The sequence below is a fragment of the Mesoplodon mirus genome, assembly GCF_964341445.2.
Source record: "Mesoplodon mirus genome assembly, chromosome: 18".
NCBI lineage: Eukaryota > Metazoa > Chordata > Mammalia > Artiodactyla > Ziphiidae > Mesoplodon > Mesoplodon mirus.
The window spans coordinates 18,683,776-18,711,414 of NC_138994.1; the positions used below are offsets into that span (position 1 = coordinate 18,683,776).

The 27,639-nt window shown below is 57.1% G+C and overlaps 1 protein-coding gene across 6 annotated transcripts; it reads right to left on the reverse strand.

The window, feature by feature from the left end:
• Window positions 1–5,294: 5,294 nt before the first annotated feature.
• Window positions 5,295–27,639, reverse strand: GPRC5C (G protein-coupled receptor class C group 5 member C). Of its 6 annotated transcripts, none has more exons than XM_082603654.1 (6): window positions 20,166–20,903; window positions 15,045–15,135; window positions 12,866–13,951; window positions 10,063–10,157; window positions 7,918–8,067; window positions 5,295–6,280 (listed from the first exon to the last, which is right to left on the reverse strand). In XM_082603654.1, the coding sequence occupies exons 3-6, from the start codon at window positions 13,917–13,919 to the stop codon at window positions 6,248–6,250; spliced, it is 1,332 nt and encodes a 443-aa protein (XP_082459780.1). In that variant the 5' UTR covers window positions 13,920–13,951; window positions 15,045–15,135; window positions 20,166–20,903; the 3' UTR covers window positions 5,295–6,247. The 6 variants fall into 6 exon arrangements, with proteins under 6 accessions (XP_082459780.1, XP_082459779.1, XP_082459782.1 ...); XM_082603653.1 differs by lacking the exon at window positions 20,166–20,903 and adding an exon at window positions 19,779–20,117; XM_082603656.1 differs by lacking the exons at window positions 15,045–15,135; window positions 20,166–20,903 and adding an exon at window positions 27,604–27,639.

The following is a 27,639-nucleotide window of genomic DNA, read 5'->3' on the forward strand; positions in this document are numbered from 1 at the left end:
ACTTTTCTTTCTTTCAGATCAGTTGTTTTTAAATACGTAATTTTCTTTTTTTTTAAGCTGAGCTGCAAGACATGTGGGATCTTAATTCCCCGACCAGGGATCGGACCCGTGTCCCCTACACGGGAAGGGTGGAGCCTTAACAACTGGACCGCCAGGGAGGTCCCAAAGATATGTAATTTGTTTTTATGGAGAAGGAAGGAATGAGAGGAAGGAAGCAAGGAGGGAAAGGTGGGGGTGGGAGACAGTGAAAAATCTTCTTGTCCCTTATCTGCCTGGTCCTGGGGGCCGTCCCCTCCTCTTTAACCTATTACGATGTCTTTTGTCTCTTTATGCAGATACTGGAAAATATGAATATGGGGAAAGAAGGGACTAGTAAAACCTCCCCACTTCCAGCTGGGATTGGATCCTTTTGAAAATTCTGCTTTGCATGGGGGGGGGCGGTACCCCACCCTCTCTCTACCCCCGACCTGGCTGTGAGGGCCAGCCCCAAGCGGGCCTGGTTAAGGGGCCGAACTGAATCTTCCCCAGCCGGGACCTATAGTTTTTTGTGCTCCGAAAACCCCATTCCCCTACCCTCTACCTCCAGGTGTGTACGTGTGTGTATGTGTGATGTGTATGCGTATGTGTGTGTGTGCACGCTCGTGTGTAAGAGGCTGCCCTATTTTTTGCCTCCCCTATGGAAAGAGAACAGAGGCTGAGCCCTGCCACGTCCGGTTGGCCCCAAGGACTGGGGTCCACAGCTAAGCCCCCGCTGATGGGGATGCTCCCGTGACCCTCCATCCTGACAGCCCCCGGGCTGAGGGGGTGGCCTCAGCCCACCAAGGCCCCTCCCCCGGCTCCTCTCTGTGAACCGGAGGCTGCCCTTCTGGTGCCCCAACTACACTGACTGTTAGTGACAGAGAAACATCTGAGTCTCCCTATCCCCGGCCCCAGGGCCCTGCTCAGTACCCACCTGGGGGAGGAGCTGAGAAGGGGTTTGCACAGTGAGGGGAGCTGGCTGGTCACATGCTGCCTGAATGTCGTCAGGCTGAGGGGTCAGAGTCCCCAGGCTGGCCTGAGGCTCCTGCAAACCAGCTCGGGGAGGGGAAGCCCATCAGAGTCAGAGTCCTGGACTTGGAGCGGAGTGGGGAGGTGGGGAGCTGGGGGTGTGCCTCCAGCTCCAGACCCAGCGCCCTGTGTGCCCCGGCCGGCCGGCCGCCCCTGCAATACCTCCGAGGAGTGGTTCTCAACCCAGGAGTTTGCCCCCAGGGGACACCGGGCAATGTTCGGAGACATTTTTGGTTGCGCAGCTAGGGGGATGGTGGCGGCGCTACTGGCATCTAGAAGGTGGAGGCCAGAGACGCTGCTCAGTGCCCTACACTGCATAGGACGGCCCACACCACGGAGAATGATCTGGGTCCAAACGTCTGAGAAATCCCGCCCTAGAGGCAAGGCAGGCAGGAGGCAGTGGGGCTCCCCGGGCCCCATCACACCCACCCATCCAAAGCTTTATGAGCTCAGCGAGCCTCCCAGAAGGGATTTCTTCTCAAGGGAACAGGGACCCACTTCCCTGGCTGGGCCCAGAGACACAAGGATGAACGCTGCAGGTGTCGGCCCGGGTCCGGGGCTCGCAGCCTGGGACGGGGCGGAAAAAAGGTCCCCAGAGGGGAAGCTGAGTGTAAGGACCGGGTCTTGGACGGGCCGGGCCCTGAAGGCGGAGAAGGGCCAGGACTCGGCGGTCCCCGGCAGGCCGCAGCCCAGACGGCTACACAAGTGGAGACAACCGGTCCGGGCCGGCTGCCCCGGAGGCGGGGATCAGGTTGCAGCGGTGTCGGGGGCGGGGCCGGGGGTGGGGAGCAGCAGGCGGACCCAGGTTGGCTGGGGGCTGGGGGTGGGTCCTCGCTGGAGAGTGACGTCCGGGCGCCCGGGGCTCGGTCCTCAGCCCCACCTCTTGCCACCCCAGGTGCGTGGGAGACAGTGGGGCGTCCGCGGCGTTCGGGGGCCCGCTGCCCCCCGCCCCCCTCCTCAGGGCAGGGCTGGAGCAAGGAGCAAAGAGCTGGCTGGGATTCGCCACTCCCCACCCCCGCCCCTCGGACCCCCGCCCCCAGTGCCTCTGCTCCAGGCACCGCCAGGGGGCGGTGGCCCCGCGTCCGCCCAGCTCTCCTACAGACCCGGAGTCGAGGCCCCTGGGGTCACCCTCAGCACACCCCTATGGTTTCGGGGCCCCTCTCAATCAACTGCTGGGGGCCCCAGATCCAGGGCTTAGGCAGAGCTGGAGGCTGGGGTCTATTTTACAAATGAGGAAACCCGGGCAGGGTGAGGGAAGCTGCCCAAATTCCGGGAGTTAGTAAGAACCGGGTCGCACCCCAGGAGCCCTGCTGACAGCAGAGGCGCCACTCAGAGGGACAGGGGGCGGGAGGGGCCCGGTGGAAGTGTGATCCGCCTGCTTAATGCCAGCATGGATCCGGGATGGAACCCACCATCACCACGTCCACTTCAGCCCCTGGGTCTGACCTGGTGAAGGAGGAGTTAGGCTGTGAGCCCCCAGCGGGCAGGGATCAGCTCTTGCTAGGTCCCCAGAGTAGGGACTTAATAAGCTTACGGACTGAAAGCAGTTCAATCTTAGCTCTTTAACCTGCCTTCTTGACTTCTTGTGCCCAGGTGACCCTCTTAATACCTTGGTTGCCGACCCCTGCCAGTCAGGGCTCTGCCAAGGGTCTGTCCCTCTCCTTGGTGTCTCCCTCCAATCCCAGCAACCTGCTGTCCCGCCCACTGGGCATCCGTGAGGGACAGCAGAGGAAACGGAAGATGCGGCACTTCCAGAGGGCAGAAGGTGGTGAAACCTGGCCTGGAGGGCAGCCTGCCTGGGCAGGAAACAGGAGGCAGCTAGCTCCTGGATGCTTATCCATGGCCGTGTCTTCCACGGAGTGACCTTGAGAAGCTCAGCACTAAATATGAACTCAGAGTGTTAGCACTTCCATTTTACAGATGAGGAAACTGAGGGAGAGTCAAGAGGGCTGCCCAGAGTCACAAAGTTAGTAAGCCAGAGCCTGGATCCGAACCCGTGGCTATCTGATTCCTGGGGTACGTTCTCTCCTCTGCAGAGTTGCCTCCTGCTACAAGGGCAGTTGGGCTCTGGCCCCCACCCACTTCTCTGAGGGTACTGATGTCCCCTCGGTCACCCACATCCCATAGGGACCCACGTCCGAGCCTCCGCCCTTCAGCAGCCTTTCCTCGAGGAGACCGAGGTCAGAGCCCCGCCCTGAGCCCTAGGAGGATGAGGTCAGAGCATTACCGGGCTGGTGCACATGCTAAATAATTCATGCGGCTGCTGCAAGCGGGGGCTGCAGCATCCAAGAGGGCGCAGAGTGCAGGCGGCAGACAGGAAACAAAGTCTGGTCACTTGCACTTGTGCCTAAGCACCGCCGGTCCCCCTGGAGCTAGAAGTGCTAGACCTGGTGAGAATGGATTGGAGGGCTGACGGACCCTAACTAGCTGCGTGACCGTGGGCAAGTCACTTAACCTGTTTCTTGCTCTTACAGGAACTGTGAGGTACCCTAAAAGAGTTCAAGAACCACATGTGTAAACTGAATGCTGGGCGTGGCATTTGGCAGGTCCTCCTGACTCAAGGGAGGTATTGGTTATACCTGGCTCCCACCCGCCTTCCCATGAGCCCAGAAGTTTGCCCAGAAGTTTACCCAACGGTGCTCCCACCTCCCTCTCCACCAGCCTACCAGGCAGCAGCAAGATTATGATAAAGGTGGGTCCCCTCTCTTGCCCCATGCCTGCATCACCAGGCCTTGTGTTTGGGGGGAGAGGGGATGTGTGGGGAGACAGTGACCTTGGGCTTGGCCTGTTTGGGAAGCCTGGTTTCCTCTTAGAACAAATCCCCAACCAAGAAAAAAATTTAGTGGGAATCAGACAGCCTTCGCTGGTCTAGAAGGCAAGGAGTTGGATTTAAAAAAATATATTAATAAATCCCAAATTCTTAATGAACACACAGGGATTCTGTGGTAGTAATTCCTCACAAACAGGGTCATGTAAGCCTGAGCAGTGATGAAGCCCAAACTACTCCGCCCCGAGCTACTCGGTTTGACAGAAATGGGTGTGCCGTTTACCAAGGTGTGGGCCTGACGTCACCTGCAACAGGTTCTGGCCTATTCTGGTTTTTTCCATTCAAGACTTGTGATGCAGCTGGAACACTTCTGTCTTCTTCACTTGGCCATAGACTGGAGGAAGCAGGGCCACGGGGTATTCTTGAATCTGGGCAGGTTTGCATCTTTCAGGAGCCCATCCCTCCCCGGCCTCACCCGCAGGCCTCCAGGGGACTCAGCCTCTGAACAGACCCACATTCACTGCAGGCTGCTCCCCGTGGCCCCTTGGCGCTGCCAGGACTCACTCGAGACTATCAGCTCGAAAAGCGAGATAGAGCCTTTATTCACCGTGAGGGATTTGGGGCTACTAACCTAGATCGCAGGGAGTCGGGGGTGCTCAGAGCTCCCCACTCCCCTTCCATCAGAGTAACTAATACTCCATTCATGGAACTGGGCAGTCCAGGACAAGGGTCAGTGGATGGGGAGGCGATCGTCACACTCGGGGGTACAGCCCTGCTCTCTGCAGGGCCTGTTCACCCAACTTAGCCCTGGAGAAATACGCTGGTGACAAAGGCACAGGTGCTGGGGGCAGGAGGGTGGCACTGGGGTGGGGGTGAGGGCTGTGGGACTGCCTACGGGGTCAGCACCTGCGTTGTGCTCATCCTCCCTCGTCTCAGCAGGCAGAGGTGAGCTCTGGGGACACACCTGGCTTGAGCCCCTTGGATGAGCCAGCTCTGGTACCCAAGGGCAGGAGGCCAAGGAGACACTGCCGAGATCTCGTTCCCACGAGTTTGGAGCTGTGTGCACATCTTTGTTGGTGCCAGCATCATGCAGGTCGCCAGGATGCCCCCACTTCCCTTGGTGGCCATCAGGACCTGGTGGAGCCTGTCATGGATGATGACAACAGCACCAGCACTGTCGAGGTGCCCGAGGTGAGGTGCCCGAGGTGAGGTGCCCGAGGTGAGGAGGTGCCCAAGGTGAGGTGCCCGAGGTGAGGTGCCCGAGGTGAGGTGCCCGAGGTGAGGAGGTGCCCGAGGTGAGGTGCCGAAGGTGAGGAGGTGCCCAAGGTGAGGTGCCCGAGGTGAGGTGCCGAAGGTGAGGTGCCCGAGGTGAGGTGCCCGAGGTGAGGTGCCTAAGGTGAGGTGCCCGAGGTGAGGTGCCCGAGGTGAGGTGCCGAAGGTGAGGAGGTGCCCAAGGTGAGGTGCCCGAGGTGAGGTGCCGAAGGTGAGGTGCCCGAGGTGAGGTGCCCGAGGTGAGGAGGTGCCCGAGGTGAGGTGCCTAAGGTGAGGTGCCGAAGGTGAGGTGCCCAAGGTGAGGTGCCCGAGGTGAGGTGCCCGAGGTGAGGTGCCCGAGGTGAGGAGGTGCCCGAGGTGAGGTGCCCGAGGTGAGGTGCCCAAGGTGAGGCAGAAACCTAGCCATCTGCCCGTCAGGAAATGGCACAATCTTCAGTCCTGGACACCTCGTATCTAAGGGGCTGCACCCAGTCCCCCAAGTCTCAGTCCTGGGAGAGGCCTAGACCCCGGTCCATCTGGTCCAGGACTCTCAATTGACCCCTGAGAATGCAGCCCTAGCCCCTACTTTGTGTCTTGATGGGACCTAGTTCAATGAAGGTATCAGGTGGTGATGCAGAGGGGCTCAGATCCGGGACCCACAGGCCAGGAAGAGAGGCACGATCTGTCCAGGTCTCGAGTGAGCTTTGCCCAGCTCAGCGGCCTTCCACGGTCCAGGTGGTGGCAGGAGGTGCTGGTGAGAAGGGCAAGGGCCAGCTTCGCCATGATTTGGCTTCGCTTTGGAGCAGGGCGGGACTGGCTGAGGCTGGAACCGAAAGGTGGCCAGGAAGAATGGCCATCTGGAGACCCACAGCAGGGGGGCACAGGGGCTGTGATGTCGGGGGAGGGCATCCAGAGGGAGGCTGGGTGTCTGCAGACCGCTCCTGTGGTCTCAGGTCACTTGGGGACCAGGAGAGGCTGGGCTGGGCAGGAATTGCGGGGATGGGGAGGGGGGGTGGCCCCCAGCCCCAGCCATGTGCCCCAGGGTTTCACACGGCCCCTGACTCCACTGCTCCAGATCGGTGGCCTCCGGGCCTTTCCCGCTCCAGTGACAAGGGCCCTACCCAGCCTGGTCACAGAGGAATGAGGACAGCAGAACGACGTGCGGTCCAGGGAAGAGGGCGTCTACCATCTTGTATTATTTTTCGGGGACTGAGCCTAAAGTAACCAGAAAGAACAAGTGTTTGAACAACTGAAAAAAGGGTTTGAGTCTCCAGGGGAGTCGGTGCAATCTGACATAGAAGGAGAAGTTTGATTTTTTTTTCTTCCAGCAACCTTTCTCCCCTCTTCCAGCAGAAACATCTTTTCCCTACAACCGGTGTCAGAAAATAGCTTCTGGCGAGTTGGGGAGAAACATTCCCAAACCTGGGAGGAGCCGACTTGGCAAGCCCCTTGCAAAGGGTCAGAGCACCGCTGCACGTCTGAACCCAGGCCACCAGGACCCGCTACAAGCCAGTCTTAAGAAAGCCTGGCCAGTCTCAGCATGGCCACTTCTAGAGGCTCTGTGGCCTCTCTGGGTCAGTCTGCTTACCTGTCAGAGGCAGTGAGAGAGCTACATTGATCACTTACCCCCAAGGCCCTGTCTAACCCTAAAATGGTCTGGTTCTGGGATTTTGACTCTGGAAAAGGGAGAGAAAGTACTTACTGTCCGACCCATCTTTCAGGGGCAGCCCCGAGGATTCAAATGAGCCACTGTGGAAAGGTTTTACCATAAAGGACTGAGCAAATGGGCATTTAAATTCCTGCCCTGGAGTGAAACCTACCTGAACCTGGCCCTCCCCTTCCCACCTTTGAAAACAGGTCCTGATCCTCAGTGAATCACTCCCGGCCACAAACACACACACACACACACACACACACACACACTTTGATCTGAGAGATGGAGCAGTGGTCCTCCATCCCATCCCCTGACGGATCTGCACCACCCTTCCCACTAAGGGGCTGAAGCCAGCCCATCTTCCCTTACAAATACCCTCCACAGAACTCCCTGCTCCGTTCCCCCGGCCCCGACCCCAGTGGAGGCGATCCCAGAGGAAAGCTGCCTCATTTCACCCAAGCCCAGATGCTGCTCGAGACCGGAGACGGGAGCCAGGCCCAGAGGTCCATGCTGATCGCACAGGACACGGACCCAGGCTTAGCTCAAGAACTCTTCCCTGGGGGGAGGTGTCAGCTACTTTGTTGCACAGAAGGAAAACCCAGCAGCGGCTTTCCTGGGAGCTGGATTCAGAGGGGGTTGGAGAAAGAGGAAACATGCACAGGCCAGGGTGGAGGGGTGGATCATCGGACACGGAGAGCCCAGATCAGACACGACATTCCCAGAAGAAGGGCTAATAAAGCAGAAACATGTTTATTAGGCACCCTTGCCCCTCACAGAGGAGCAAGACCCAGGACAGAAGCGCCTGAGACATCTCTCAAGGTTGCAGGAATCTCTCCAAAGACTCCAGAGAATGTAGGTGCTGACTGGCCGCCACCCCAGGAAGAACTCTATTTGGCTGGAGCGTGGCCACCGCTGGTGACCTTGACACGAAGCCAGGTGACCCTGACACGAAGCCGGAGTTGGCTCCTGGACTCCACAGACACTGAGGAGTGGGTGAGGGGCACGGGGACGCCCAGCCGAACACTGGCAGATGGGGAGGGCCTCCCGGCTGAGGCCCGTGACCTGTCCTGAGCCAGCGAGGGGGAGGGGGAGGGGAGAGCATGGGCTCCCAGGAAGACCCTCGCCCGGGCCGGGTCCCCAGATCTGCCCGCCTCCTCCTGGTGCAGCCTCAGTCCCACACGTAGGGGTTTCTAAAGACCTGAGAGTTCTTGCCTTCCTTCGGCAGGGTGGCATCCTGGTGGCTCTGGGCTGCGTAGATGTCTTCGGCCCGCAGGGTGGAGTTGGCACTGCCCATCACCTGGCTGTTAGCAGTGGCCCGCGGGAGGATGACGTCGTAAGCTCCTTCAGACTGGAAGGAAGAACAGGCGGTCTCACAGCTGGGTTCTGCCCGGGCGGATGCACACACACTCCCACGACGGATGCACACACATTCCCACTCCGCTTCCTGCAGGGCTGCGCCTGCCAGCTCCCCCTTCCCTCCCCGCCCTCCCCCTCTGCCCCCTTCCAGCCGGGCCTGGGATGGATGACTCCGAGTGTGGAAACGGAGGAGCTGACCTCTGACCTCCAGCCCCTTATCTCACACTGCAGAGGGCCACCCTCTGGGCATGGAAATGAGGCTCCCAGTCACCTCCAGATGGTCCTGGGGCTTCACACAGTGGATGGCTCTTTCCAAAAGGATCTTCCTCTCAAGCCCTGTCCCAGTCCCTAAACCTTGGGGCCCAACAGAGAGTGAAACACACGGGGCTTCTGTGACCCGCCCGGCTATGCTCCCAGGCTCCCTTCCTCCAAGACTCTTACCTGAGTACCCCGGGTGGCATTACACGCCCCCAACAGCATCATGGCTGGTGTGCCGGGCCCAGAACACCCTTCTGTCAGGCCCCAGGCATGTCACACGTTTCTTATCTAGCAGTCTGATTTAGAGACTTAAACCCCGAATGGTTTGGGGTTTGAGAGTTTTAAGTTTTGGAGACTTAATATCCAAAGTCTCTGCCTGGATCCTGGTCGGAGCTGCGTTGGTTCTGTTCCTGTGTGGGTGGGGCTGAGGCATGGGTCCCAGGTCCCACCCTGGAGGGAAGGTGAGCTCTAGGCCTCACCTGCCTCATCCCTAGGCAAAGAGCTGCCACCAAACCCCCGCAGCTCCAGGGCCCCAAGCTGCCTTCTGAATCCACTCAGACCCGGGTGGTCCTCCCAACCCATTTACCATCTCCAACTCCCCCTCCCCATGTAGCTCCTGGAACATCTAGATCGAGGACGGGTTCTCCAACCTGGCTGTGCATCAGAATCACCTGACTGTTTATGAAGCCACAGCCATGCCTAGGGGGCCCCACCCCGTGGTGAGCTGGTGAATGTTTCACGACCCTGATCTGTAATGTTGTCAGATCCCTGTGGGCGGTGGTTATTCCCATCATGGCTTGGATAACTCCAAGTTTTCAAGGTGACGTCACTGAAGATGCTAACTGTTGGCTCCATCACACCCCTGGCCCTTGCGCCTTTTTAGCAAGTTCCCAGGGGAGGGTAACGCTGGGGGTCGAGGGACCATGTTTTTGCAGCCATCATTAGATTAAATACCTATTAGTTCAGATCCTTCCTGAAGAAGCACGAGTCCATACACACAGGTAGTGAGGGGTGGCCAGGTGGGGCACCCTGGGTGTCTGGGGGCTGGCAAACTCTGCTCATGCCCTTCAGAGATTCATTCCTCGGCCTATCCTGGCTCCTGGCCACAGCCTCCCTCTCCTGGAACTTAGCTGCAGGTTCAGGCTCCGGAGAGCGAGGGGTCTCCCCAAGAGCAACTGCCAGCCAGCCGGGGAGGAGGAACGTATATGGCGTGAGTAAGACTCTAACCCACCGGCTTCCTGTTCCCACCCACCCTCCCCTGGCTAATGGAGCATCTGGTTTCCAGAACCCAGGGGAGGTGTAAGGTCGAGAGCTGCTGCCTGCTGGTGGGGGGAAGGGAGCAGGAGGGCCCTCTTGGGACAGCTGTGGTCGAGCAGCTAATACCTACCCAGACCTGCCCTGTGGTCCTCTGTCCACCACGAATGGCACCTACCTGGCTGAGGGCCCCCCCTTGTCCCTCCCTAAGCTGCTTAGGGGAAAGCTGGCAGCTCCCACCAGCTCAGAGAGAGACTGTTCTGAGCAGCTGTCCTCAGTGGGTGTTTGACGCTCCGATGACACAAGGCAGACAGGTCCCACCCACAGTGTCGTGAAAGGCAGTAGGAACATCAACCCCAGGAAGAAGGCATCAGGAGCTGGGGTCCCGGGCTCCCGAAGGCTGACCCATCGGATGCAGAGCCTGCCTTCTCCTTCCCGCTTCCACCCACCCTGCACACCCGGGGACCCCACTCACCGGGGCTTTGTGCATCAGGGTCATCTCAGTGGGCTGGTACACACTGGTCAGCAGCTGCCCGTTGTACCCACTGTACGGTGACACTGGTCTCTTAGCTGCAAGGAAACATAGCAGCTGTTCCAGGCTGGGCTTTAAGCTCCCTTTCCTGCTGTCAAGCAAGGCTCCCCAAGAGGCAGGGAGAGGGAAAAGGGGGCTTGGCCAGCCCTGGGGGTGAGGCTGTAGGTGTACCCCACCCCGTGGAGCCCAGCATCCCTTTGTTTGGATACACAGACAGCACAATGTTCGCCTTCCCCTTGGGCTTTCCCTGCAGCATGAGACCCCCTCCCACCGAAAAAACGGCCCGTCAGCAACCTTCACATCCCCTTCCGCCCTCTGGGGCCAGAGGCCAAGAGGGGCACATGGACCTTCGGCCGCCTTCCAAGATGGCCAGCCTCCAGCTCTGGCCTCTCCTGCTGCGGGCCAGCTGCCAGGCGCCAGGGTAAAAAAAGCAGAGACCCCACTGCCCAAGAGTCTGCATGGGGCAGGGCTGGGTGCTGTTTGCCCAGGACCCAGAGCTCCACCAGGGGGACTGAAGGTACATCCTGTCCTGTGGCCCCTTGGCAAGTTTCCAGAACTATTTTCAGCTCTGGGAACACTTCCCTGTGCCTTCCGGGGTGTTGATTTCCCGATCTGTCCTACACTGCTGGGCGCTGGGTCGGAGGAAAGCTGCTGGCCAATTCTGGGGGCCGGGGAGAGGCCTGAGCAGTGAGGCGCGGGGCAGCGGATGTCTGTCTCCTGCCGGCTGATGGCCCTGCGGCTCTAAAGGGACCACAGCTCTATAGGGCTTCCTAAGTGCTGGGCTCACTCAATTGATTTTTCCATTTAGAAAAAATAAAATAAAAGGAAAAAAAACCCCTTACAGCCCCAGAAGTGTTTGCCTTGAGGACAAAGGCTGAGAACTCTCTGGCCCGACAAACAGGCAGCGGGTGACAGCAAAGGTGGGGGCCACTGAGGCTCCTCCCAACATTCTCACCAACTGCACCTTCCCCCCTCACTTGGCACCAGGCTGTGCGGATGCCAGGGGCCACCCCGCTGGGCAGGTCAAAGATCAGTGCCTGGCAGGGGGAGGATCACTCCCTTCCCCAAGGCAGAGATCACAGGGATCGCAGCTTGTAGAGAAAAGGCAGAGAGTTCTGATTCTGAAACTTCCCCCGCCTCTGCCTCTGACCCCTGGCAGAGGTCCCAGGGGTACTGCTCAACAATCAGGCAGGTCAAGTCTTAAGCCCCCAACACCTCGATCAGCAGAGTAGGGGGTCAGCGTCCAGGCTTTCCGGGTCACAGCAGATGAAGGGGCTGTAACCAGCCGGCTAAGAAAGCACGTGAGACGCATGCCACGGGGCACATCCGGAAAGGCTCAATGCCTGGCACTCAGTTTGTGCTCAATAAATGCTAGTGGCCCTTACAATGAACAAATGCCAGAAAAAGTTTCCTCCCTTAGGGGGCTGGGAGCACGTCTGGCCAAGTCTCCTGGAGAATGGCCACCCCCTCCTGCCTCCCAAGCTTTTTCCGACGGGGGCTTGGCCCAGGCTGCAGGGGCTTCTCTTGCCTTCTTGCCGCTTCCACCTCCGAGGCACCCTCAGCTCCAACCACCAAGGCTCTGGGGCTGCCTGGCCCCTCAGGAGAGCCCCATCACATTAACAAAGAGCCGGGGCAGGAGCTTGGGGACAAGCTGGCTACCGGATAGCGGGTGCTGCTTAGATCAGCATGTGGCACACGCGATTTTATGAAAAAGAAAGCATTTTGAACTGAAAAGACTTTAAAAGGAAACTAAGACTATGGATATGTACATAATGGAAAAACAAGCTCTGGAAGGATAATAATGATGACAGTAAAATAATAGTAATACACAGAGCTAATAGCTAATACTTCTAGAGTATCTTCCAAGCGCCAGAAGATGCATTAATTGAATCCTCAAAAGAATCCTATGAAACAGGAACCATTATTATCCCCATTTTACAGATGAGGAAACTGAGGCACCTAGCAGGATAACATCAGTCAACAGTGATCAGTTCTGGGGAGGGAATGGGGTAGAACTGACAGTGGAGGGAAATTTTACCTGTAATGTGTAAAATTTTACAATGAAAATATATTCATGAATTGCATGAGTATAGGAAAAAAATCCTTAAAAAAAAATGGAATTTAGGGGACTTCCCTGGTGGCGCAGTGGTTAAGAATCCACCTGCCAACGCAGGGGACATGGGTTCAATCCCTGGTCCGGGAAGATCCCACATGCCTTGGAGCAACTAAGCCTGTGCACCACAACTACTGAGCCTGCAAGCCACAACTACTGAGCCTATGCGCCACAACTACTGAAGCCTGTGTGCCCTAGAGCCCGTGCTCTGCAACAAGAGAAGCCACCGTAATAAGAAGCCCACGCACCGCAACGAAGAGTAGCCCCCTCTTGCCACAACCAGAGAAAGCCCACGCGCAGCAGCAGAGACCCAACGCAGCCAAAAAGAAATAATTTTTTAAAAAATATGGAATTTAGGGACTTTAAGGCAGAAAACTCTGGATAATCTCAGGAACCTCCCATTTTGCTCAGGAGACCAGACCCCTGTCCTGCAGTAAACCACCTGGAATAAAAGGGGACCTGGGGGGAGTTCCCTGATGGGCCAGTGGTTAGGACTTGGCACTTTCACTGCTGCGGCCCAGGTTCAATCCCTGGATGAGGAATGAAGGTCCCACAGGCTGCATGGTGTGGCCAAAAATTTTTAAAAACTAAAAAAAATAAAAGGGCACCTGGGGAGGGTGTCCCATGACCCACCTGAGGCTGGCTCGTCCATGGAAAATGCCTTGTTTTCCACAAACATGCTCTGGCCCTTCTGCTCTTTCAGGATGGTCTCATAGCCCACGCCCCGGGTGGGGTACAGGTCCCCCTGGTAGCTCTGCTCTGGGCTGGCCTTGGTCACCTGGGAGACCTCAGGGATGACATAGAAGAGCACAAAGGCCCAGGCATTGGCGGCGAGGGTGATGGCCAGCGTGGGGTCATCCCACGTGGGACTGTTGCGCTGCTGGTTGCCGTAGGTGTACATGACAATCCACACCACCCAGATGGCGATGGAGGTGGCCGTGGTGAGCAGCACGAAGACCCCGTGCTTCCGCCAGCGCTTGAAGCGGCCGCACAGGGCGGGCCAGGCCCCTGTAAAGGCGCAGAGCAGCAGCAGCATGACGTAGATCAGCGCCATGACAAAGTCCACATTGGCGATGGCACAGGGGGAGACGGTGGCCCAGCTGGCACTGCCATTGGCCGGAGGGCCACCCTCGCCGCCACCTGCTCGCACCAGCGTGATGATCAGCCACTCCGTGTTGATGATCACCTCCACGAGGCTTAGCAACAGGGCCACGATGAAGACCACCCAGCCCCGGGGCCCGTGGTTCTTCCGGACCAGGAAGTTGAGGGCTAACACGTGGGCCACTAGGCAGGAGAAGCAGATGGCGAACAGGACCCCAAAGAGGAAGCGCCGAGAGGCACAGGTGGAGAAGTCAGGCTTCACCACACAGGCAAAGACGAGGCAGAAGAGGCCCAGGGTCCCCAGCAGGAAGAACACCTGGGTCCCCAGCAGGCTCCGCTTCTTGTTGTCCTGCACGAAGGGGAGGCTGGCCACGAGGATGATGGTGAGGACAAAAGTGGTGACGATGCCCGCCCCCGCCACTGCCTCCAAGATGATGCCCCAAGCCCCAGAGCGGTCACACAGGTTGTAATAGAGGGGGTTGAGGTCCGGGCTGCAGCCAGCTGGGGCGTGGTTCTGGGCCTGGGCCCCTGGGAGTAGGAAGAGAGGCAGTCCCAGGCATATGAGCACCGCTTTCTGGATGGCCATCCTGGCTCCCGGGCCAGGCCCCAGCTGGGTCCCTAGAGACAGAGGGGAGAAAAGGCAAAATCAGTCCTCCAGGGCAGACTCTGACACACAAGGTGCTGTTCTCCCCATCCTGAACCACAGCACACTGATCTTGTCTGTGCCTCTGGGCTTCAGAATCGTTCTTAACACAGAACTCCTGGGCCTTGTACCAAGTGACCAGAGTGGCAAATGAGATGAAACCCAAGTGTCATCCCTGTTCCCAGTCATGGAAAAGGAGGAAACTGTGCTGAATTTTCAGGCCCCTCCCCCTCCCCCAAGTCATAACCTGGGCCCACATATGCCCTGAGCTCTTGCAGGTGGGCTGGGGGCTGAGGTTTGTGAGCAAGTTCACTCAGCACTCAGTTCCTCTCTGTCCCAGGACTTCCAGAGTTCAAATGGCCAGACACCATGCCCCTCCACTCTGTCCCTGTGATGCCTAAGTCTACGGCAAATCAGCCATGCATTCATTCATCCATTCAGTGAGTATTTAACAAGCACCTGTAACAGGTACAAACTGCAACCAGAGAAAGTGAAGAGATGATTGAAAAGTTGTATGTATCAACACTTTTCCCGTGATGCCTCCCTACCACTGCCCTTTTCTGCCCTTCATTTTCCCACTTTTAGTGCCAACGCTTCTCCTCAGAATCCAAAGTTCTTTGGAAGCTCAGCTGCTAGAGTCTCAAGAATAAAATCAACAAATTTCGGGGACTTCCCTGGTGGCACAGTGGGTAAGACTCCATGCTCCCAATGCAGGGGGCCTGGGTTCAATCTCTGGTCAGGAAACTAGATCCCACATTCATGCCGCAACTGAGAGTTCGCGTGCCTCAACTAAGGAGCCCGCCTGCCACAACTAAGACCCAGAGCAACCAAGTAAATAAATAAATAATTTTTAAAAAATCAACGAATTTCCCAGCCAGGGAGTTAATGACTTAATGCAAAAATCCTCCTATGAGGCATTAACATTTTAAAAGCAAGAACCAGGCAAGGGCAAAGCAAAACCCAAAGAAATTAATCTATAATGGAAGACGTTGAGGCACTGTAGCTAGAAGGCAAGAAAGCAGTCTTTTATTCACACCAGGAAGGTAACTTACTACTGCAACGACTCACTGGACCGGTCCCGGACAGCAGCCTTACTAAATGCTGTAGACCGGCACCAAAGAAAACCAAACCCCTGCTCTCAATACCACCTGGATTTTCGCTGTGTGAAGTGGAGGTAAAGAGTGTGGCAGGTTAAAAGAAATTGAAGACCAAATCAGTGAGTTTGCTACTCAAAGACTTTAAATTTACCTGGAGGACAGAAAACTTAAATGCTCTAAAAAGCAAGTCATAGGGCTTCCCTGGTGGCGCAGTGGTTGAGAGTCCGCCTGCCGATGCAGGGGACACGGATTCGTGCCCCGGTCCGGGAGGATCCCACATGCCGCGGAGTGGCTGGGCCCGTGAGCCATGGCCACTGAGCCTGCGTGTCCGGAGCCTGTGCTCCGCAACAGGAGAGGCCACAGCAGTGAGAAGCCCGTGTACCCACCCCCAAAAAAAGCAAGTCATAAATTCCAAACTTCTATGAAATGCAGGGCATTTAAATCACCCCTTATTATGTTCAAGTAACTAGCTGTAACCCTGGCTCTTCCTCTCTCCCCTCTTGGACCCAAGAACTTTCCAGAAAGACAGCAACCAAGCTTTCCTGGGCTGATAGTGACCACTAGTGGCTGGGAGGGGAATGGCATGATCCGACTTCCCCACAACCTCTCTTTCTTCCTTTTAGGAGGTGGAGTGTAGATTTGCACACCGCTAAGCCCTTAATGTTTTCACCATTCTTGGTTAGTTAATGTATAACAGGCAAACAGAACTGTCTCTCCATGACTGAGAAAGGTAAGGACGCTGTTACTAAGTCAGAGGAAATAAAACTCAAAATTAAGTGAAGCTGACAGAATAAAGATCATCAACTTTCAAAGTCCTCGTTGAAAACATTTTAGGTCTCTCAGCTTTCCCAACTACAACCTCGTCTATCAATTAAGCTTGCTTTTCCCCAAACAACACCTACCATTAACTTTTAATAAATTAACCCCCGTGTGAATTTATTATTGTTTTCCTAAACAAGTGGTACTGTAACGCAGCTAGTTTCTCTCGTCTTCCAATGCAAAAGCATGTTTCCCCTACATCACGATTTAAATAAGCTCTTGTAGGGGACTTTGTGTAATAGTAAATCAATAAAGCACAAACTGTACTTTATTTACAAGGGCTGGGAAGAGAAAAGAGGAATCGGAGAGGGCTAATGGATAAGGAATATTGAACCACTCCAGGAAATAATTTATGGATATGTGCTATGGGATCCTAAGCACTCAACCCCATCATGAGTATTTCTGGCTCACAGCAAAACAGCCAGACCTTGGGGTGAAGTTGGAGACGTGGTATGAACCCTGAGAATGGTCACTCAGACTTAGCCTCTGGCAATCTGCACATCTTCAAGAGCTGCTCATCCCATCTCCCTCCGCCAGGTCCCAGTTTAGAACAGACAAATATTCCAAATCAGCAAATATTTACTGTGCGTCTAGGGGGACCAGGCCCAGTAGTTCCCCTAGACGCACAGTGGAAGATACAAAGATGAACAAACACAGTCCAAAAGGTAGGTCTACAAGAAAACTACCCAAAGAAGAATAAGGTAAGTGTCACACAAAAGAATTTACCTCTGGGGAGAGAAAAGTGCTACAGGAACAGAGGGGGAAGCTCTTCCCAGCTGAGGGGGTCAGAAAAGACAGAGTGAAGAACACCTCTCAACGGCATTTTATTCAGTTTCTAATCAAATTCACCAAGTATGAACTGAGTCTGTAAAGGGAGGTTGCAGCTGGCTGGCTACAGATTAGAGACACTACAGGGAGGGAGTTTAGGGCTTGATTCTAAAGGCAGTGGGGAGCCACTGAAGGCTGTTTTTTGCATGATGAGGGCATAACCAGCATTGTGCTTTAAGATTTGAGTCTGGCAAAAAAGCATAGGCAATCGATTTGTTGAGGACACCTGGCTAAAGACCAAGGCCAAAGGTAAGGCCTAATGGAGATCCTTTCCCAGATAAAGTCTAAGGCCTGGCTGGATGTGGGGGAAAGGATGCTAAGTCCACGCTCCAAGTTCAAATCTTATAACGGCCATGTCATTACAAAGCACCAAGCCCGCTCTCATTTAGCCTGTGACCACTATGCCAGTCCCTCTTCTTGGTCTATCTTGCTCTTAGAGCCATACCTACCTGTACCTTGCTAGGATCCAACACCTCATAAGAACCTGGGCCAGGGCCAGAGAAGCTTCACAGCCCTCACCCCAATTTCCTTCTCACTTTGCCGTTGGCCCTGGACCTTACCCTTCAAGCCTGTCGGTCCCACCAACATGGGAACTTCAAACTGGGGGAGTGGAGAGACAGGCAGACACCAACTCAAGTAGGGAAATTGGACCTGTTGGGCCTGGTTCTTGTCCACTGCCTGGGACAGCGACCCTTGGAGGCCAGCAGGAGACTTAAAGAAAGCTTCAGCCCAGTATCCTTCAACATCCAGGAATGCAGATTCAGCCAGCCAAGGGATGCTGTGTTTGAAGATGGTGGCCAAGGGGGAAAGGACTTGGATGAAACAGACCAGCTCTGCCTTGAGACTCTCCCTCCTGCGGGTCCCTAGAGCCTGCACTTCCAGGCTGTCTTCTGAGCCTTGATCACGTGCGTAGGTGTCTCCCCTACCTGGCTGTAAGATCTGAGGGGAGTGAACAAGACTTGTTTATCTTAGCATCCCCTGCAACATCTAGTCTTGCACTGAACATAGTAGGCATTTGAAAAGCATTCAGTGAACAGATTTGGTGCCCATTTCTCCCCATCCCAGTCCGGCCTCTTCATTTTAGAGTCACGTCTCCTGCTTTAAGGTTCTCAGTAAGGGAGACTTCTCTGGTGGTCCAGTGGTTAAAACGACTCCGAGCTCCCAATGCAGGGGGCCCAGGTTCGATCCCTGGTCAGGGAACTAGTTCCCACATGCCACAACTAAGGGTCTGCATGCCGCAACTAAAGATCCCACATACCTCAACTAAGACCTGGCACAGCCAAATAAATATATATTTTTTAAAGTTTCTCAGTAGGACCAAGGAGGGAGACCTCCTTCAGTCCCATGAGTTCCCCCCACACCATGGCTGCAGCCCAGCCGAGCTGCAGATTATTTTCTGGACAAAGGGGCCCTTTTGCTTCACCTCCCTGGAATCAGTTATACAAGTATTTTTAATCACCTCTGAAATCGGCCTTTCCCTAGGCTCAGCCACTCAGCCCCCAGCTCAGGTCTGAGTCAGCCCAATCCAGTTCCAGAATCCCCTTCCTCCCTCTTTCCCTCTCCCAGGGGAGGCAGAGAGACCTCAGCAGAGTGGTGGCTCAGAGGCTCAGCCAGCCCTGACTGGGCTTCACCCAGCAAGGATGAGGCAGCCAGGCCTTCTCACCTTTCCTCACTCCCCGACCATCTACACAAAAGCCTGAGAACCATCCTGAAAAGGGCAACATGAGCTTCACACTTCGGTCTTGGTCTGTCTCCTGGGCTCAAAGGGACAGAGTAAGATATAGACCCACAGCCAGGTACCTTCAAGGGTGCCATGACCATGTAGAGGCCCCTCTCCGAGGCGCCTAAGCAGAGCCACAGAGGAGCCCCCTTCCTCCCGGTCTGCCCCCACTCAGCAGCCCATGAAGAGAGACGGATGGACCCGCTGGCAGCCTTCCCACATCCTCCCCTTCTCCCATCCATCTCCTCCTTCCTCTCCGCCCCTGGTTAGGTCCTGCCATTTTACTCCTCTGTTCAGGGGGCTCTGGTGTTTAAACTAACCAATAAGAAGAGGGGTCGGAGATGCCTGTACCTGTACGGGGCTACTTCAGTGCCCAAGTTGGGGGGTGGGGTCGGCGGTGGGGTAGAGGGCTTCCAGGAACCCCAGGCTTAGACCTTCACACCGAGGGCGGATATTTGGCCCCCAATTCCCTGAGCATTCTGAAACACGTGAGTCCTCAACCCAAGGGTCCGCTCTAGAAAGCCACTCAGGAATGCGCCCCACCCCCCAGCGGCACGCCCTCCCCCAGCCACCGATAAAGGCCCAGGCAGGGAACCTCCAAGAGCACAAAACCCTATTTCAACATATTCTCGTCCCTGAGCTTTAGGATCAAGAGCGTGGAGTTTTTCCAATGACTGCGTTTTGCTGGGTTTAAAACTGTGGGTTTGGGGCTGGAGAGGCGCAACTCCACCTCCGCGGCTGGGAAGGGCGCAGGAAACCCCGTGGGGCGTGAGGGAGGAGCGGGGAAAGGGAAGGGATCTAGAAGCCACGCCGCCAAAGGTAGAGGGCCTACGACTGACCGAAATTCCGAACTTCCCGCAGGAAGATTGAGCCCTCCCCTCCCTACCTCTCGCCGGGACCGGGGTCCACACCCACGCTCCCCTGGATGGCGGAACAGAAAGAGCAGGGGGGCCAGCCTCTCTCTCATTTCCTCTGGTCCCAGAAACCTGCCCTCCCCATCCACGGTAGCGGGCCGCGGAGAGGACGCCGGCCCCCCAGTCACTATCGGCCGCGGAGTCACGCAGAGAGGCTGCGAGGGCGGAGGGGGTAGCCCTTGGAGACCCCGATCGTGGAGTTCTCCCTCGCCAACTCCGAGCCGCAGCGCCGGTCTACCCACACCCCCAGTCCCCAGCCTGCTCCGCTTTGGAAAGTTTCTGCGAGCGAGCGAAGTAGGAGCGGTGTCCTCCGCCCCCCGGTTCCCCACCCCTGGGCATCAACCCTCGCCCACTCCCCACCAGCCCGACCCCACTCTTCCCGGCGGCCAAGGGGAGGGCGGAGCGAGCAGGCTGCAGCCCTTACCTGGGACGCGTCGCCGGCCCAGCTCCGGCGCGGCGTCTGGGGCCAAGTCCAGGCGGGGCGCGAGCGGGGGTGGGAGGGACTCGGCGCAGAGAGCGGGGCCAGGCCCAACCCTGGCCTGAGGTGGCGGGGCTCAGGCGGGGGATCGGGGCGCAGGGCCTGCCTCTCCCCGGGACTCGGAGCTGGCTGCGCTCCGTCTCTAGCCCTCGCGCTGGCCTCTGCCCGCGCTCGGCTCCTTTCTCGCAGCGAGGGTGGGCCGGCGCCTGCATCACCGTGACATCACCTCCATTCAGGAGCTTATCGGGCGCCCGCGGCGCTCCAGGTACGTGCAATCCGCTTACACAGTTAACAAAGCCCGGCCGGCCCTCCCCCCACCCATCCCCGACTCACCTCCAGGCTCCGACTAGACGCACTTTCCGGCAGGGGAGGGAGATCCGAGTTTCTGGCCAAGCCGGCTTGTGGGTTGCTGCTGTTTACTGCCACGCCCCCGCACGCGGGCGCGCGCACACTCACGCGCACTTACTTTCGGGACTCGGTTTTCTCTCTGGAAAGCGGTTTGGGGTGCAGCCCAACACAATTCGCGGGCGGGCTCTCCCTCTTCGCAAGTCCCAGCGCGCGCGCACACAAACACGCGCGGGGGCCACCTTGGTGCGTCTCTCCTGGGCGGACACCTAGTCTTTGTCACCTTCGTCCTGGCTCTCCCGTGAGACACACGCGGGGCACAGTTCGCCGCTCCGGACTAGAGCGAGGCGCACACTCAGATACAAAGTCTGTCTTTGTCGCGCCTTCTGCGCCCCCTGCCCTCCCCGAAGACACGTGGACACACCGAGCGTCCACCTCTTGCACGCGCGATCCTTCCTCGGCACCCGGGTCACCAAGTGTGCGTGGGAACGCCACCGCGCGCGCCCCTAACGCCGTGGGCCGGGCCCAGAACCACTCGGAGCCGTGGGCAGAAGTCGCCCTGGGTCCGACTACCCGGCGCCTGGGTTTCCTGCGATCTCCCGGGACACGGTCCACCTTAGCGCGCGCTCCCCTCCCCGTGTCCCCGTTCCCTGTTCGGACCTGTCCTAATTAGCCTTCACGGTTCAGTTCCCCGAGGTACAGTGTTTAACCCGGCCCCCGCGGTCTCTGCGCTCCGTGACACATCGGCCTGGCCGCCAAGTCCTGCCCCTGCCGCCGCCCGGGGACTTTTGCACGAGTTCGAGCTCCCCCTCCCCGTACCCCAACCTCACTCCCTATCCCGGGGTGCGTCAGCGGTTTGCCACCCTTTCCTCTCCGGCCCCAGGAATCAGCAGAAGGGGAACGGCAGAAATGGGGAAGCGAATCCAACCTAGGATCACCCCGGCCCAATAAACAACAGATTTCCCGCTGCCTTCCCCCAGGGCTGCGGGCTCCGCGGGAGGTGGGCTACGCAGCGGGGCCTAGCTGGCAAGCGCCGGAGGCCCGGAGGAGCCGCGGCGCACCGAGAAGAGAGTGCTTGTTGCGCCTGGCCGGGGCCCAGGGGACGCGGAGGCAGGGCCGGGCGCCGGGTCTCCGGGGTGCTGGTTCTCGTGACGCCGAGTTGCCTGGGGGATCGCCAGCGGCGCGCGGTCGGAGTCAGCCGGTGGCCGGGCGGGCGGCTGGGCGTGTTGGTTCTGCCCGGAGCGCCCGGGAGGAGGGCGGGAATCGTGGGGGGGGGGGAGGCGGCTGGTCTCGGGCTGGGGGTAGCAAGGTGGGGGAGGGCGCAGGCAGAGGGGAGGGGTACCTCCCGGGCTGTTTGTTTGCGTGCTTCCATCTATGACAACCAGAAGTCAAACTCCCTGAATCACCCGGAGCTGCCGGAGCGATAAACCCCAGGCTGGCTCCTCCCCTCGCACACCAGTTTTCGGACTCCTGGAGGGATTGTTTGCTTAGCAGCCTGGGCTGGTGGTGAGGCCCTGCTTTTCTAGAACCCTATATCTCTTCCTGCGCCTGGCCCTCTCTGGCTGGCCTGGAAAATGTGAGGACTGAATTGTTTCAATTCTTTTCAATGTTGAGAGGAAGAGCGCATTGCTGTGCCTTTGGTCTCCTTCCCCTAACTCCACCTCCTGCATCTCAGGGACGACCCCGCGCGCACACACACACCGGACGTGAGCACGTGCAGACGTGTGTAAGGGCCAGGCAGTGGGGGGCCCACCCGGAAAGGGGGAGCAGCAGGTCAGACCTACCCGAAACAGATCAGTCACTCTGACCTCTGACTAGTTTTCATTAACTAGGCAACCAACGCTGAAACAAGTTTGCTGGGGGGGGGTCCCTCATTAGCATATGTTTAAGGCCAGATCTAGGAGCCTGGGAAAGGGGTGGGGAAAGTAGTGGGGAGACCAGGGTACAAGTGACTTCAGGGAGACACAGGTGAATTCGGGATCCGTCTCGATTGGTGGAGAACCCCTTCACCCTCCAGAGACTTCTCCCATGAGGCAAGTCTCCCCCCTCCCTCCGGGCCCAGTCAGGGGCCAGGTTGGGGTATCCGGTGCCTGGCCACCCACTTGGGGTGGTCTGGAAACAGGCCTGGACACCTCAGTGGATGAGCTCCGCCCCCAGCCAGCCCTGTGCCGTGATGGCAGTGGAAATGTAGGGCCTGTTTTCTGAGACCGGTTTGCTCTCCCTCTTTCCAGCCCATCTCACTCTGGAACAGGATATGCCTTCAGGACAAAGCAAGGCCCTCAGGGCAGACGACCTGGGGCTTCTGAGGCTCCAGGATCCCTGGTGCCCTTGGCTTTAATCCCCCAGGGCCTGTCAAGAGCAGGAACACTGGAGGGTGGAAATCCTGAGAGCCCCACACCCAGCCCTGGGAGCTGAACGGCTGTGGGTCCTGATGGACACGGCCAGTGGCCGGGAGAGAAGTTAGGTGGGAGGCGCCATTGCGTCAAAGACTCCAACCGCAGACTCATCTGCGCCCCCAGGTACCCTTCGCCCAATGTAATAATACATAGGTATGTAAACCTTTATGAACTCCCATGTTCCCCAAAAGGTAACACTTTGAGAAGCGGTCCCATAGGGACACTGCCCTCCCACTGTTCAGATAGATCTTGGATTAATGGATTGTGTGGATGGCGTCTGTACCCCTCCCTCCCAGCATGGTGTGTGAGTTCCTGTTGGCCTCCAGCCGATCGAAACTACCTTTATTCATTGGAACAATTCCTTTTTTTTTTTTGTGCGGTACGTGGGCCTCTCACTGCTGTGGCCTCTCCCTTGCGGAGCACAGGCTCCGGATGCGCAGGCCCAGCGGCCATGGCTCACGGGCCCAGCCACTCCGCGGCATGTGGGATCCTCCCGGACCGGGGCACGAACCCGAGTCCCCTGCATCGGCAGGCAGATTCTCAACCACTGCGCCACCAGGGAAGCCTGGAACAATTCCTTTTTGAGCTGCATGAGTCTAAGCTAGTGACAAGGCCCAGGGTGGGGTTCAACTTTGCCACTTGCCTGTTGTATGACCTGGACAAGTCACTTCACTGCTCTGAGCCCCACTTTCCTCTACTATAAAGAGGTCAGGATAGCACCACCCCCGATCCTTGCTGTAACATTCAAATGAAGCCATGTCTACAATGGGCCTCGCACAAGCTTGGCACTCAGATACTCAGTGATCAACCTCTCCTTTCCTAGTCCAACCCCTCTGAGCCTTAGCCCTGACAGTTAAAAAGGCCTAGCAGTGGAAATTCCCTGGTGGTCCAGAGGTTAGGACTCCACACTTCCACTGCCAGGGGCGCGGGTTCAATCCCTGGTCAGGGAACTAAGGTCCCACAAGCCATGCATCGCGGCCAAAAAAAAAAAAAAAAAAAAGTTCTAGCAGTGTTTAATCCAAACTCTTGTAGAAGTTGCTTCTCCAGCATACTTTCGGTCCTGTTTTACCATGATCAGAGTAGCCTCGCTGTGCCATGCTCTGGGCTTCTCCGTGCTATTCCTTTCCTCCCCCAACTCCCTTTCCCTGTCTGACCAGAGGTTTTTTTTTTTTTTTTTTTTTGGGGGGGTACCCGGGTCTCTCACTGCTGTGGCCCCTCCCGTTGCGGAGCGCAGGCTCAGCGGCCATGGCTCACGGGCCCAGCCGCTCCGCGGCATGTGGGATCTTCCCGGACCGGGGCACGAACCCGTGTCCCCTGCATCGGCAGGCGGACTCTCAACCACTGCGCCACCAGGGAAGCCCTGACCAAAGGTTTTTAAAACCTGCCCTGCCTCAAAGCTCAGCTCCAATGTCCCTTTCTCTGCCATGCTTTCCTCACCTTCCCCAGAATGAACCGTTGTGAGCTGCCCTGTTTACTCACAGCCTAGTATGCATTTGTTTATTTATCATTTATCTCAGTGTATCTTAGCCTTCTCAGTTCTTGTCTTCTCAAGAGCAGGGACACGTCTCACTCATTTTGTTGTTCCCGGTATCTGGCACCGAACCTGACACTTGGTAGATCCATTAATCTATGGTTTGAACCCTAGCAGCAAGAGTTGAGACATGGCCCCTGGAGGGCAGCCCCCTGCTGACCTTCCCCATCACCCTGGGGTGGAGAAGGGGGGGACCACTGCAAACATCATGCAAACAGGGCCGTACCAGCCTTGCCCACTGGCCACAGGCCTTCCTGGGAAGCAGGCAAGCCCAGTACCTGCTGGAGAAACCACCTCCCCTGGGCCAGCAACGCCCTGCATCAGAGTGCAGGGTAGGGGCCCTTGGCAACCCAACTTGGGGCACTGGAGGAGCAGGTGAGCTGGCCCCAGAGGTGCTCGAGGTCAGTTCTGCTCCCTAGAGGGGCTTCCCTATTGCCTGGGTAGCAGGAGTCCTGGATTGCCGGTTCAGTGTGCAGAATCTCAGGAGCCATTTCCTCCTCCGGGGACTGGGAGGCCTGCTTTCCCTCCCTAGAGGGTTGAGTGCCCCTGGTCTTGCCGCCTGGCCCCCTGGCTCCCATGGAGCAGACATGGTCCCTCGCTGAGCTGAGGGGTGGGGCTCTTGGCCCCCTGACAGGTAGGTGCCTGGAATCTTGCGCTAGGCAGCTGGGTGCCCCCAAACCAGCCGGTAAACAGATTTTGCACTTGACCTCTCCTTGCTCCCAGGCTCCGCATTAACTGGTTACTGCCCAGGCTGTGGTGTCTGGCTAAGTTTCCTCTTCTTTTCTGCTCCTAGGACTGCCTGCTTGGAGCAGCCTGGTACCACCTGGCATTTTGAGAGGAACCAGGTACCAAGGTGGCCCCTTAAGAAGCAGGAAGCCAGGGGCTAGGGAGCAGGCAAGATAAACACCCATTCACCACAACCCGCTGCCCATGGATGATCCCTCTGGGAGGGTACCCGGAAGCGGGCCTAGGGCAGAACCTGCTGGAATGTCACCTGACGCTGAGCCCATCCATGGTGGCCACAAAATCTGCCTCTCCCCCTCCCCCCTCCCCTGCCCATGGCTCAGTGGCCACTAACCAGCTCCCTGTGGAAGGAGAGAGTTGCATTTTCTGAGCTGCCCAGGTCTGGAGAACCTCCGTCAATAGACTGAGTGAATCTAGGAACCAGGGTCAAGGCCAAGGGTCCAGGGATTCAGGCCCCTCAAACCGCCCCTTCCAAAAACAGAAAACAAACGTGTACACAGCAGTGTTTAGCCCCCCTTCCCTTCCTTGAGGAAGAGTCTCCCCTCACACCTCCCTGCGCCCCCCTTGTGAGAACATTTCAGGGCAGGCGCACCCTCCCACTGGGGTTACACACACCCAGCCTAATCACCCTGCCTGCAGTCTTCCTTCCATTCCCTGACACCTCCAGTCACCTGAAAACCCCCTCTGCTGTGGGACGTTCACTGACTTCCCCCTGGCATTCTCGGCTCCTAAGATCTTCGCTGGTTCCCACTGCCTCTGAGTAAAAGATCTAACTCCCTTGCCCAGCATTTAAGGCCCCTGCAGCCTGCATTCAACCTGGACTGGCCATCTCCTCTCCCTCCTCTTCCCCACAGGAAACGGCCACTCCAGCCTGAGAGGTCAGCTCTGGGTCTGGCCACTGGACTGACCTTCCTGTGGTTTCACTCACAATGTCCCCCACTCTCAAGCCAGGGCGCCCTTTCCCGGCCTCTCTGAACCGTTCCCCCTTTAATGCCTCTGCTTCTCCCAGAAGCTTTTGCTGGTGACCCCGCCCCATACAACTCCGCCCTCTGCTCTCCCAAAGCTTCCCCTGTAGCATGAATTTGCCAATCTTGCGCTGCTTTGCACGGTTAATTAAATTTTATACATAGATATCTGGCCTCCGTAATTCCATGACAGGCTCAGTGGGGAACAGATTTCATGCCTAGCCTTCCCTGCAGCCCCAAGGATAGTGCTTGTACATATAATAAAATGGGTGGAATGATGGGCCAAGAGCTAAGGGATGCCGTCAGCCTTTTCTAGGGGGAAGGGGTGGGCTCCGGGTCTAGGCTTGGCCTTGCTGCTGTCCTGAGCTCCACACTCAGACCCCTGGCTCCCAGAATCCCAGGCCGAGAAGCTCAGAGAAAGAGAAACACTGGCTGATCTAATAATGCAACAATACGCATAACAGTTTATACCTCTGTGTAACACTGTACAATTTTCCGTGTCTTTTAGATATATTTGATCTTGACAACCCTAGGAGTTCAATTTAAAACTGAGGTTCGGGCTTCCCTGGTGGCACAGTGGTTAAGAATCCGCCTGCCAATGCAGGGGACACGGGTTCGAGCCCTGTTCCGGGAAGACACCACATGCCGCAGAGCAACTAAGCCCGTGTGCTACAACTACTGAGCCTGTGCTCTAGAGCCTGCGAGCCACAACTACTGAAGCCCGCGTGCCTAGAGCCCGTGCTCCACAACAAGAGAAGCCACTGCAATGAGAAGCCCGTGCACTGCAACGAAGAGTAGCCCCCGCTCGCCGCAACTAGAAAAAGCCTGCGTGCGGCAACCAAGACCCAACACAGCCAAAAATAAATAAATAAAATAAATAAATTTATTAAAAAAAAAAAAAAAAAAAAAAAACTGAGGTTCATAAAGGCTAAGGGACTAGCCCTGGATTAGAACCCACTGGTTTTAACTCTGCTGGACTGGTTTTAACTTCGCTGTTCTATGTCCCAAAGCGCTTTCGTATCTCTTATGTAGCTCATTTTCTGTTCTACGAATGTGTGTTTATGTACATGTCTCATGTCTTCAACCAGGGTGTGAGCTCTTCGAGGGAAAGATGTGTGCCTGATCCATCCTTGCCCGTGGCAGGGCCTCGATCAGTATTTGCCAGGGGGACTTCCCTGGCGGTCCTCACTTCCATGCAGGGGTCACAGTTTCGATCCCTGGTCAGGGAAGATCTCGCATGGCGTGCAGTGCAGCCAAAAAAAAAAAAAAAAAAAAAAAAAAAAAAATTTGCGAGGGAATAAATAGATGAAGGATCTACATGGGCCAGTACAGGAGAAGGATGCTGGAAACAGAGCTGACCAGCTGTCTAGTCTGCAGCCTTCCTTCTCAGCCACTCTCCCTTTTCCCAACAATCCCATCACCTTCAGAAGCCAGCCTCATGACAGCACTGCACTGGGCAACTGCCTGGCCTGTGGCAGGGCTGTGTGTCTCCCTCTCTGCCCTTTCTCCCTTCTTCAACCCTGTTCTCCTGGTGGCCACCAGCCCTCTGTGGTCACGTCCTCTCTGTGCACACCGCAGCCTGCCCGCCTTCAGGACGGCTCTGCCCTTCATCAGCCTCGCCAGCCACCAGCCTAGATCACCCAAAGCCTTCAAAAGACCCAGTCTCTGCCCCCACCCCTTCACCTGGGATTTGAGGGCACCCTGAGGGTCCTCTCAAACTCAGCCAGGACCCCAAGGGGATGGGGGGAGAGTCAGGGTGCCACAGGAGAGCCAGACTTGCCTGCACTCACCAGAGATGGCACCTCCAGCAGGGCAGGGCCAGCCAG

Bases quoted from the DNA above. Each gene is read 5' to 3' on its own strand.
- GPRC5C (XM_082603656.1), bottom strand. From the start codon at position 13,919: ATGGCCATCCAGAAAGCGGTGCTCATATGCCTGGGACTGCCTCTCTTC. The intron at 10,158-12,865 runs GTGGGTCATGGG...GTTTCCTTGCAG, and splicing joins CATGGACGAGCCAGCCTCAG to CTAAGAGACCAGTGTCACCG. The intron at 6,281-7,917 runs GTCTTTAGAAAC...TGGTTACTTTAG, and splicing joins AGGAAGGCAAGAACTCTCAG to GCTCAGTCCCCGAAAAATAA.